Source organism: Oncorhynchus mykiss, chromosome 10, assembly GCF_057628025.1.
Source record: "Oncorhynchus mykiss isolate SJ-2025 chromosome 10, ASM5762802v1, whole genome shotgun sequence".
Taxonomy (NCBI): domain Eukaryota; kingdom Metazoa; phylum Chordata; class Actinopteri; order Salmoniformes; family Salmonidae; genus Oncorhynchus; species Oncorhynchus mykiss.
In genome coordinates, this window is record NC_143031.1 from 77,937,632 (window position 1) to 77,950,643 (window position 13,012).

The 13,012-nt window shown below is 46.3% G+C and overlaps 1 protein-coding gene across 1 annotated transcript in view; it reads right to left on the reverse strand.

Annotated features, from left to right (window-relative positions):
• The window catches only part of LOC110533220 (dynein, axonemal, heavy chain 6), a 191,597-nt gene that overhangs the window by 118,612 nt on the left and 59,973 nt on the right, over nt 1-13,012 (reverse strand). The window contains exons 34-38 of the mRNA XM_090188666.1: nt 10,044-10,151; nt 9,303-9,429; nt 6,572-6,784; nt 5,507-5,728; nt 5,214-5,336 (exon numbers count right to left, since the gene is read on the reverse strand). Coding sequence (XP_090044792.1) covers nt 5,214-5,336; nt 5,507-5,728; nt 6,572-6,784; nt 9,303-9,429; nt 10,044-10,151 — 793 coding nt within the window. The remainder of the gene's footprint in view (nt 1-5,213; nt 5,337-5,506; nt 5,729-6,571; nt 6,785-9,302; nt 9,430-10,043; nt 10,152-13,012) is intronic.

Consider the following 13,012-nt stretch of genomic DNA (forward strand, 5'->3'; position numbering starts at 1 on the left):
ATCTCTGACAACACTGTAGGTCTGTAACATCAGAAACAACAGCAGATAACACTGTAGGTCTGTAACATCAGACACAACAGCAGATAAAACCCATCTCTGACAACACTGTAGGTCTGTAACATCAGACACAACAGCAGATATAACCCATCTCTGACAACACTGTAGGTCTGTAACATCAGACACAACAGCAGGTAAAACCCACCTCTGACAACACTAGGTCTGTAACAGCAGATAAAACCCACCTCTGACAACACTGTAGGTCTGTAACATCAGATATAACCCATCTCTGACAACACTGTAGGTCTGTAACAGCAGATAAAACCCACCTCTGACAACACTGTAGGTCTGTAACATCAGACACAACAGCAGATATAACCCATCTCTGACAACACTGTAGGTCTGTAACATCAGATATAACCCATCTCTGACAACACTGTAGGTCTGTAACATCAGATATAACCCATCTCTGACAACACTGTAGGTCTGTAACATCAGACACAACAGCAGATATAACCCATCTCTGACAACACTGTAGGTCTGTAACATCAGACACAACAGCAGATATAACCCATCTCTGACAACACTGTAGGTCTGTAACATCAGATATAACCCATCTCTGACAACACTGTAGGTCTGTAACATCAGATATAACCCATCTCTGACAACACTGTAGGTCTGTAACATCAGATATAACCCATCTCTGACAACACTGTAGGTCTGTAACATCAGATATAACCCATCTCTGACAACACTGTAGGTCTGTAACAGCAGATATAACCCATCTCTGACAACACTGTAGGTCTGTAACATCAGACACAACAGCAGATAAAACCCACCTCTGACAACACTGTAGGTCTGTAACAGCAGATAAAACCCACCTCTGACAACACTGTAGGTCTGTAACATCAGATATAACCCATCTCTGACAACACTGTAGGTCTGTAACATCAGACACAACAGCAGATATAACCCATCTCTGACAACACTGTAGGTCTGTAACATCAGATATAACCCATCTCTGACAACACTGTAGGTCTGTAACAGCAGATATAACCCATCTCTGACAACACTGTAGGTCTGTAACATCTGTCAGCTATAACATCAGAAACAACAGCAGATATAACCCATCTCTGACAACACTGTAGGTCTGTAACATCAGAAACAACAGCAGATAAAACCCATCTCTGACAACACTGTAGGTCTGTAACATCAGAAACAACAGCAGGTAAAACCCATCTCTGACAACACTGTAGGTCTGTAACATCAGAAACAACAGCAGATAAAACCCATCTCTGACAACACTGTAGGTCTGTAACATCAGAAACAACAGCAGATAAAACCCATCTCTGACAACACTGTAGGTCTGTAACATCTGTCAGCTATAACATCAGAAACAGCAGCAGCAGCACGAGGAAGGATATAAAACCATTTAAAGACAGTTATCATAAAGACAGAGACAGTTCACAGGATCCTCCTCTAATGATGCAAGAGAGAATGTGTAAAGGTTAGAGGTGACGAAGAGAGAATGTGTAAAGGTTAGAGGTGACGAAGAGAGAATGTGTAAAGGTTAGAGGTGATGAAGAGAGAATGTGTAAAGGTTAGAGGTGACGAAGAGAGAATGTGTAAAGGTTAGAGGTGATGAAGAGAGAATGTGTAAAGGTTAGAGGTGACGAAGAGAGAATGTGTAAAGGTTAGAGGTGACGAAGAGAGAATGTGTAAAGGTTAGAGGTGATGAAGAGAGAATGTGTAAAGGTTAGAGGTGACGAAGAGAGAATGTGTAAAGGTTAGAGGTGACGAAGAGAGAATGTGTAAAGGTTAGAGGTGACGAAGAGAGAATGTGTAAAGGTTAGAGGTGATGAAGAGAGAATGTGTAAAGGTTAGAGGTGACGAAGAGAGAATGTGTAAAGGTTAGAGGTGACGAAGAGAGAATGTGTAAAGGTTAGAGGTGACGAAGAGAGAATGTGTAAAGGTTAGAGGTGATGAAGAGAGAATGTGTAAAGGTTAGAGGTGACGAAGAGAGAATGTGTAAAGGTTAGAGGTGACGAAGAGAGAATGTGTAAAGGTTAGAGGTGATGAAGAGAGAATGTGTAAAGGTTAGAGGTGATGAAGAGAGAATGTGTAAAGGTTAGAGGTGATGAAGAGAGAATGTGTAAAGGTTAGAGGTGATGAAGAGAGAATGTGTAAAGGTTAGAGGTGATGAAGAGAGAATGTGTAAAGGTTAGAGGTGACGAAGAGAGAATGTGTAAAGGTTAGAGGTGATGAAGAGAGAATGTGTAAAGGTTAGAGGTGACGAAGAGAGAATGTGTAAAGGTTAGAGGTGATGAAGAGAGAATGTGTAAAGGTTAGAGGTGACGAAGAGAGAATGTGTAAAGGTTAGAGGTGATGAAGAGAGAATGTGTAAAGGTTAGAGGTGATGAAGAGAGAATGTGTAAAGGTTAGAGGTGATGAAGAGAGAATGTGTAAAGGTTAGAGGTGATGAAGAGAGAATGTGTAAAGGTTAGAGGTGACGAAGAGAGAATGTGTAAAGGTTAGAGGTGACGAAGAGAGAATGTGTAAAGGTTAGAGGTGACGAAGAGAGAATGTGTAAAGGTTAGAGGTGACGAAGAGAGAATGTGTAAAGGTTAGAGGTGACGAAGAGAGAATGTGTAAAGGTTAGAGGTGACGAAGAGAGAATGTGTAAAGGTTAGAGGTGATGAAGAGAGAATGTGTAAAGGTTAGAGGTGACGAAGAGAGAATGTGTAAAGGTTAGAGGTGACGAAGAGAGAATGTGTAAAGGTTAGAGGTGACGAAGAGAGAATGTGTAAAGGTTAGAGGTGACGAAGAGAGAATGTGTAAAGGTTAGAGGTGACGAAGAGAGAATGTGTAAAGGTTAGAGGTGATGAAGAGAGAATGTGTAAAGGTTAGAGGTGATGAAGAGAGAATGTGTAAAGGTTAGAGGTGATGAAGAGAGAATGTGTAAAGGTTAGAGGTGACGAAGAGAGAATGTGTAAAGGTTAGAGGTGACGAAGAGAGAATGTGTAAAGGTTAGAGGTGACGAAGAGAGAATGTGTAAAGGTTAGAGGTGATGAAGAGAGAATGTGTAAAGGTTAGAGGTGATGAAGAGAGAATGTGTAAAGGTTAGAGGTGATGAAGAGAGAATGTGTAAAGGTTAGAGGTGACGAAGAGAGAATGTGTAAAGGTTAGAGGTGATGAAGAGAGAATGTGTAAAGGTTAGAGGTGACGAAGAGAGAATGTGTAAAGGTTAGAGGTGATGAAGAGAGAATGTGTAAAGGTTAGAGGTGATGAAGAGAGAATGTGTAAAGGTTAGAGGTGACGAAGAGAGAATGTGTAAAGGTTAGAGGTGACGAAGAGAGAATGTGTAAAGGTTAGAGGTGACGAAGAGAGAATGTGTAAAGGTTAGAGGTGACGAAGAGAGAATGTGTAAAGGTTAGAGGTGATGAAGAGAGAATGTGTAAAGGTTAGAGGTGATGAAGAGAGAATGTGTAAAGGTTAGAGGTGACGAAGAGAGAATGTGTAAAGGTTAGAGGTGATGAAGAGAGAATGTGTAAAGGTTAGAGGTGATGAAGAGAGAATGTGTAAAGGTTAGAGGTGATGAAGAGAGAATGTGTAAAGGTTAGAGGTGACGAAGAGAGAATGTGTAAAGGTTAGAGGTGACGAAGAGAGAATGTGTAAAGGTTAGAGGTGATGAAGAGAGAATGTGTAAAGGTTAGAGGTGACGAAGAGAGAATGTGTAAAGGTTAGAGGTGACGAAGAGAGAATGTGTAAAGGTTAGAGGTGATGAAGAGAGAATGTGTAAAGGTTAGAGGTGACGAAGAGAGAATGTGTAAAGGTTAGAGGTGACGAAGAGAGAATGTGTAAAGGTTAGAGGTGATGAAGAGAGAATGTGTAAAGGTTAGAGGTGACGAAGAGAGAATGTGTAAAGGTTAGAGGTGATGAAGAGAGAATGTGTAAAGGTTAGAGGTGACGAAGAGAGAATGTGTAAAGGTTAGAGGTGACGGGGCACATGATGATCTTTGATGTGTTGTGGTGGTTGATGTTTATGATGGATCTGCTGACACTGACGGTAGGAGTACCATTCTAGCCATCTATATAGTTAGATACACCTCTGTCTTTGGTCTGAGACACGCGACATTCTCTGTGATCTTCACAGAACGATAACATGAGAATACAGATTTCCAAACAGGCTTGACTGAGCCCTCAGCTACTTCCACAGAGGGGCGTTATGATTCTGAAGACATGGTAGATGTATATTCTGATGGAGTAGAGATGTGATCAGCGCAGGAAATCACCTTGTTAGTCAGACCAGTGATGAGGTCTGGACCATGTTAAGGAGACTGGTAAACCATCTTGTTAGCCAGGCCAGTGATCAGGTCTGGACCATGCTAGGAGACTGGTAAATCACCTTGTTAGTCAGGCCAGTGATCCAGGTCTGGACCATGTTAAGGAGACTGGTAAATCACCTTGTTAGTCAGGCCAGTGATCCAGGTCTGGACCATGTTAAGGAGACTGTTAAATCACCTTGTTAGTCAGGCCAGTGATCCAGGTCTGGACCATGTTAAGGAGACTGGTAAATCACCTTGTTAGCCAGGCCAGTGATCCAGGTCTGGACCATGCTAGGAGACTGGTAAATCACCTTGTTAGTCAGGCCAGTGATCCAGGTCTGGACCATGTTAAGGAGACTGGTAAATCACCTTGTTAGTCAGGCCAGTGATCCAGGTCTGGACCATGTTAAGGAGACTGTTAAATCACCTTGTTAGCCAGGCCAGTGATCCAGGTCTGGACCATGTTAAGGAGACTGGTAAATCACCTTGTTAGTCAGGCCAGTGATCCAGGTCTGGACCATGTTAAGGAGACTGTTAAATCACCTTGTTAGTCAGGCCAGTGATCCAGGTCTGGACCATGTTAAGGAGACTGGTAAATCACCTTGTTAGTCAGGCCAGTGATCCAGGTCTGGACCATATTAAGGAGACTGGTAAATCACCTTGTTAGTCAGGCCAGTGATCCAGGTCTGGGCCATGTTAAGGAGAATGGTAAATCACCTTGTTAGTCAGGCCAGTGATCCAGGTCTGGACCATGTTAAGGAGACTGGTAAATCACCTTGTTAGTCAGGCCAGTGATCCAGGTCTGGGCAATGTTAAGGAGACTGGTAAATCACCTTGTTAGTCAGAACAGTGATCCAGGTCTGGGCAATGTTAAGGAGAATGGTAAATCACCTTTTTAGCCAGGCCAGTGATCCAGGTCTGTACATAGGGCATCCATTTGAGTTCGTTAGAGTCGATGTAGACCATCCCGCAGCGACTCACTGTGGCTGGGGACGCCACCGATAAGTCCTGGACCTGAGACACACAACACAAAGTTTGCAGAGCATTTACAAAGTCTGGATCTTTAACATGTCACTATTATCTGTTCATGTCAAAGACGTCCATAGTGATTGTCCCGCTTGTCATCAACACTAGAACGCAATGAAGAGGAACCCCTAACCTATAACCCCTGACCCCTCTCTGACCTCAAACACCATGTGTATAGACGGGGTCAGTTTGATGCGTTCGCTGTTGGCCAGACACAGCATCTTGTTGTCGTCCAGGACCGTGTTCATGTTCTCAATCCACAGCGCGTCCACCGGACCGTCCGACACGATCCACTTGTGGTCATCGCTGGTGTCGTTGCAGGCCGCTCGCACGCTGAGCGCCATCAGGCCGTCACGCCACTCCAGGGTCAATATGTTCACCTGTAGGGGTCCGGGATTAAAGGTTAGGGGCTCATGTTATGCACTTTGTGACCTATGTTTGTATTACACATTGGTAAAAACCAATAGCAAGTGAGAGAGTAAACACTGTCTTCTGCATTCAGATGAATATTACAAGTTAACAGATAGACCAGTATTATTGACCTAAATAGTAAAGAGAACAGGTCCCAGGACAGACCCCTGCGGTACACCTTTTGTAATGTCCAGGAAACTAGACTGAACACCATCAGAGATCATGCATTGAGTCCTGTCTGACAGATCATTCTCAAACCACTTGCAAAAAGCCTGACCCAGACCTATTTCAGTCAGCCTTTGAATGAGAATGTGACGGTCAACAGTGTCAAAGCCCTTTGAAAGGTCTATAAATAAGGCGGCAGATAGATTTTGTTTATGATCCAAGCTATTTAACACATCACCTAGACTAACCGTAGCAGCTGAACCGGTGCTGTGTCCAGGTCTAAAACAGGATTGGTTCATATTAAGAACAGTGAGAAGTTTAAAAAGTTATTCGCTAAAAGTTGGTCGGGGAAATTGGACAGCAGTTATCTAAGTCAGAAGGATCTCCTCCTTCATGTAAGGGGGAGGACATGCGCCACTCTCCAGATCTTAAAGGAGAACACCAGAAACAATAGTCAGGTTAAAATAAAGGTCAGTGGTGCTGTAAGTGGAGCAGAGAGCTGCAGTGAGAAGAGGTCAAGAGAATCAGCCCCTATAGCTTTATTAACATCCACAAAGCCCTCAGTACATCATAGACATCAAATGGTTGACATGAAACGACAGTATGTGAGTCTGTTAGTGCACAGATGAATTGTCAGCCAGGCGTACCTCTCCGTAGAGCTCTCCCATGGTGACAGACTTGGGGTTGAGGACGTATGTCTTGACCGGGAGGTAGAAGGGGTTGTGTTTCCCGTGGCCAGCCTGCCACAGGGTATCTAAGGTATCAGACAGGATGGAGTAGACCGTGGTCTTCCCTCCACCTGTAGGACCCACCAACATCACACCATGACGTACTATCATGGTCTCATACAGCTGGATCACCTGGAGGGAGGGAGAGGAAGGGTTACAACCACACAGAGATCACCTGGAGGGAGGGAGAGGAAGGGTTACAACCACACAGAGATCACCTGGAAGGAGGGAGAGGAAGGGTTACAACCACACAGAGATCACCTGGAAGGAGGGAGAGGAAGGGTTACAAACACACAGAGATCACCTGGAAGGAGGGAGAGGAAGGGTTACAACCACACAGAGATCACCTGGAGGGAGGGAGAGGAAGGGTTACAACCACACAGAGAAACATATAAGGATTATACATCATCACTAATTCATGTATTTTAATATGAAGTCAAACTGAACCAAATTGAATGATTTTGTTGAATTATGTTTTTGTGTTTAATCTTGATCATTTGTAATGACATAGCCATCATTGATTACTTAATTATATAAAGCACTCTGAGGCCTACATTATGTTTATTTAAATGAATACACAAGTTCAGTCAGTCAGTCAGTCAGTACCTTGTGTGTCATGCTGGGTAGGGTCAGTCAGTACCTTGTTGGTCATGCTGGGTAGGGTGAGTCAGTACATTGTTGGTCATGCTGGGTAGGGTGAGTCAGTACCTTGTTGGTCATGCTGGGTAGGGTCAGTCAGTACCTTGTTGGTCATGCTGGGTAGGGTGAGTCAGTACCTTGTTGGTCATGCTGGGTAGGGTCAGTCAGTACCTTGTTGGTCATGCTGGGTAGGGTCAGTCAGTACCTTGTTGGTCATGCTGGGTAGGGTGAGTCAGTACCTTGTTGGTCATGCTGGGTAGGGTCAGTCAGTACCTTGTTGGTCATGCTGGGTAGGGTCAGTCAGTACATTGTGTGTCATGCTGGGTAGGGTCAGTCAGTACATTGTGTGTCATGCTGGGTAGGGTCAGTCAGTACCTTGTTGGTCATGCTGGGTAGGGTAAGTCAGTACATTGTTGGTCATGCTGGGTAGGGTGAGTCAGTACCTTGTTGGTCATGCTGGGTAGGGTCAGTCAGTACCTTGTTGGTCATGCTGGGTAGGGTCAGTCAGTACCTTGTTGGTCATGCTGGGTAGGGTCAGTCAGTACCTTGTTGGTCATGCTGGGTAGGGTCAGTCAGTACCTTGTTGGTCATGCTGGTTAGGGTCAGTCAGTACCTTGTTGGCCAAGCTGGGTAGGGTCAGTCAGTACATTGTGTGTCATGCTGGGTAGGGTCAGTCAGTACATTGTTGGTCATGCTGGGTAGGGTGAGTCAGTACCTTGTTGGTCATGCTGGGTAGGGTCAGTCAGTACCTTGTTGGTCATGCTGGGTAGGGTCAGTCAGTACCTTGTTGGTCATGCTGGGTAGGGTCAGTCAGTACATTGTGTGTCATGCTGGGTAGGGTCAGTCAGTACATTGTTGGTCATGCTGGGTAGGGTGAGTCAGTACCTTGTTGGTCATGCTGGGTAGGGTCAGTCAGTACCTTGTTGGTCATGCTGGGTAGGGTCAGTCAGTACCTTGTTGGTCATGCTGGGTAGGGTCAGTCTATACCTTGTTGGTCATGCTGGGTAGGGTCAGTCAGTACCTTGTAGGTCATGCTGGATAGGGTCAGTCAGTACCTTGTTGGTCATGCTGGGTAGGGTCAGTCAGTACCTTGTTGGCCAAGCTGGGTAGGGTCAGTCAGTACATTGTGTGTCATGCTGGGTAGGGTCAGTCAGTACCTTGTTGGTCATGCTGGGTAGGGTCAGTCAGTACCTTGTTGGTCATGCTGGGTAGGGTCAGTCAGTACCTTGTTGGTCATGCTGGGTAGGGTCAGTCAGTACCTTGTTGGTCATGCTGGGTAGGGTCAGTCAGTACCTTGTTGGTCATGCTGGGTAGGGTCAGTCAGTACCTTGTTGGTCATGCTGGGTAGGGTCAGTCAGTACCTTGTTAGTCATGCTGGGTAGGGTCAGTCAGTACCTTGTTGGTCATGCTGGGTAGGGTCAGTCAGTACCTTGTTGGTCATGCTGGGTAGGGTCAGTCAGTACCTTGTTGGTCATGCTGGGTAGGGTCAGTCAGTACCTTGTTGGTCATGCTGGGTAGGATCAGTCAGTACCTTGTGCGTCATGCTGGGTAGGGTCAGTCAGTCTGTACCTTGTTGGTCATGCTGGGTAGGGTCAGTCAGTACCTTGTTGGTCATGCTAGGTAGGGTCAGTCAGTACATTGTGCGTCATGCTGGGTAGGGTCAGTCAGTACCTTGTGTGTCATGCTGGATAGGGTCAGTCAGTACCTTGTTGGTCATGCTGGGTAGCGTCAGTCAGTACCTTGTGCGTCATGCTGGGTAGGGTCGGTCAGTACCTTGTGCGTCATGCTGGGTAGGGTCAGTCAGTACCTTGTGCGTCATGCTGGGTAGGGTCAGTCAGTACCTTGTAGGTCATGCTGGGTAGGGTCAGTCAGTACCTTGTGCGTCATGCTGGGTAGGGTCAGTCAGTACCTTGTTGGTCATGCTGGGTAGGGCCAGTCAGTACCTTGTGCGTCATGCTGGGTAGGGTCGGTCAGTACCTTGTGCGTCATGCTGGGTAGGGTCGGTCAGTACCTTGTGCGTCATGCTGGGTAGGGGCTGCAGGTTGCGTTTCACTAGAGACTCCAGGATGGTGGTTTGGAGAACACCGTAGTCATGTTCAGGGATGGACACGCCAGGGAACAGGTCAGACATGATGCCACTAGAGCAGAGAACACACAGACACAGAACCGTCATACACAGAAACACACACACAGAACCGTCATACACAGAAACACACAGACGTCACACACACAGAACCGTCATACACAGACGTCACACACACACAGAGGCGTCATACGGACAAACACACGTCATTAAGGCATGATGAGGCATGATGAGGCATGATGAGGCATGATGAGGCATGATGAGGCATGATGAGACATGATGAGGCATGATGAGGCATGATGAGGCATGATGAGGCATGATGAGGCATGATGAGACATGATGAGGCATGATGAGGCATGATGAGGCATGATCAGGCATGATGAGGCATGATGAGACATGATGAGGCATGATGAGGCATGATGAGGCATGATGAGGCATGATGAGACATGACGAGGCATGATGAGGTATGATGAGGCATGATGAGGCATGATGAGGCATGATGAGGCATGATGAGGCATGATGAAGCATGATGAACGTATAAGAGTGGAACGTTCTATTCTTCTCCATAGTGCTGTAACATTAGCTGTGGGACACCATTGGTTTGTGTGTGTGTGTGTGTGTGTGTGTGTGTGTGTGTGTGTGTGTGTGTGTGTGTGTGTGTTCTCTCACCCAAAGAGCGCAGCATCGTCTGTGAGGAACTTGGGCAGATTGGAGTCTCTCAGAGCCCTGATCAGAACCACGTCTTCACTCAGGTGGGGGTTCTCTCTCTTCAGAGAGCTGTCGGGGGTCACACGCACACATAATACATTCTCTATAAATGTGGGGGTCCCGCTCTCTTCAGAGAGCTGCAGGGGTCACACACACACAATACATTCTCTATAAATGTGGGGGTCCCTCTCTCTTCGGAGACACTGCATGTCTGAAGTAGCTAACATGGGTCGGGTCAATTCCATTTGAAGTCAAAATCGCATCTTTTTTCAATTAATTTCCAATACAATGAAAAGGATAAGCTATTTACAGTATTTCAAATGTATTTGACTTTAAATCACTTCCTGAATTGACTGACTTCAATTTGGAATCGTCTAAAGGTCACTGAACTGAATACATCACCGGGTCGTCTAAAGGTCACTTAACTGAAACATCACTGGGTCGTCTAAAGGTCACTGAACTGAAACATCACCGGGTCGTCTAAAGGTCACTGAACTGAATACATCACTGGGTCGTCTAAAGGTCACTGAACTGAATACATCACCGGGTCGTCTAAAGGTCGCTGAACTGAATGCATCACTGGGTCGTCTAAAGGTCACTGAACTGAAACATCACTGGGTCGTCTAAAGGTCACTGAACTGAATACATCACTTTAAACACACTCACCATCTCTCTGTTACACACAAACACACATGCAGACACACACAGCTTGGTTGGAGGTTGTTAGGTAGAAGTGAATTCCTCTCCTCTCTCTTTACTCTGCCTGTCATCCTCCCTCCCTCCTTTCCCAGAGCTCGGCTAATCAAGGTGGATGATGATTCCCCAGTGACTGTTCACCAACCCATGCATTAATAATGTGGAGTGCTGTAACACACACACACACACAGGGTGATAATGGCAGGCCCATTACATTGGATTTACAGAGGTAGTAAAAAGTGAATGAGACAGACAGAAGAGGGTGGCTCTAAACTGTCAGAGGGCTTGTTACTCACACCTGTAAAATGAACAGCTCACCCTGTGACAAGACAATAGCTGCGTGAGTCAATCTGGGATGAAGCGTGATGGATGGGACAGATAGGGGACATTACTACCACATCTAGACCAGGAGCGTGATGGATGGGACAGACAGGGGACATTACTACCACATCTAGACCATGATGGATGGGACAGACAGGGGACATTACTACCACATCTAGACCAGGAGGGTGATGGATGGGACAGACAGGGGACATCACTACCACATCTAGACCAGGAGCATGATGGATGGGACAGACAGGGGACATTACTACCACATCTAGACCAGGAGCATGATGGATGGGACAGACAGGGGACATTACTACCACATCTAGACCAGGAGCATGATGGATGGGACAGACAGGGGACATTACTACCACATCTAGACCAGGAGCGTGGTGGATGGGACAGACAGGGTCATTACTACCACATCTAGACCAGGAGCGTGATGGATGGGACAGACAGGGGACATTACTACCACATCTAGACCAGGAGCGTGGTGGATGGGACAGACAGGGGACATTACTACCACATCTAGACCAGGAGCGTGGTGGATGGGACAGACAGGGGACATTACTACCACATCTAGACCAGGAGTGTGATGGATGGGACAGACAGGGGACATTACTACCACATCTAGACCAGGAGGGTGATGGATGGGACAGACAGGGGACATTACTACCACATCTAGACCAGGAGTGTGATGGATGGGAAAGACAGGGGACATTACTACCACATCTAGACCAGGAGGGTGATGGATGGGACAGACAGGGTCATTACTACCACATCTAGACCAGGAGTGTGATGGATGGGACAGACAGGGGACATTACTACCACATCTAGACCAGGAGGGTGATGGATGGGACAGACAGGGGACATTACTACCACATCTAGACCAGGAGTGTGATGGATGGGAAAGACAGGGGACATTACTACCACATCTAGACCAGGAGGATCTGAATGATGCCAATCATCTTTAATATGATGTTGATACAGTGTCTCAGTCCTTCCTGTCAGGGAGCTGTCGTGTGATGAGGAACGGGTCAGTAGACCAGGCAGGATGTCATATACTACTATCTTATTCTCTCTGAGTCAGCCCTGCAGAGAGGAAACAAGGCATTTCCCTTGTCTAGTCTGCTCTTCCTGTCACCATCCTGCACTGTGTCACTCTCAGTTTTGACAATAAGGTCTGTGTCCCAAATGGCACCTTATTCCCTATATAAAGCTGGTCAAAAGCAGTGCACTGCATAGGGATTATGGTGCCATTGGGGATGCAACCAAGGGTTCACATTTGCATAGAAGTGGCTGTAAAATGCGTAAGGGTAGAGGGTTCTGGGTAGAGGGTTATGGGTAGAGGGAGATCTGTAAACGGCACTATGAGGATAAAACTGAATATCGTTTCAATCTGATTTGTACATAAACCTTTACCTTGTTTTTTCATAAGCCCAGAAACTGTCAGATACCGGCTGGTGGTTTTGATTGAATAGAGTTCTGTTTTTCTCTCTGTGTCCTACCTGGTCTGTGTCCTACCCTAGACCAGTATAGAATAGCACCCCCTGTGGGTCCTACCCTAGACCAGTATAGAATAGCACCCCCTGTGGGTCCTACCCTAGACCAGTATAGAATAGCACCCCCTGTGGGTCCTACCCTAGACCAGTATAGAATAGCACCCCCTGTGGGTCCTACCCTAGACCAGTATAGAATAGCACCCCCTGTGGGTCCTACCCTAGACCAGTATAGAATAGCACCCCCTGTGGGTCCTACCCTAGACCAGTATAGAATAGCACCCCCTGTGGGTCCTACCCTAGACCAGTATAGAATAGCACCCCCTGTGGGTCCTACCCTAGACCAGTATAGAATAGCACCCCCTGTGGGTCCTACCCTAGACCAGTATAGAATAGCACCCCCTGTGGGTC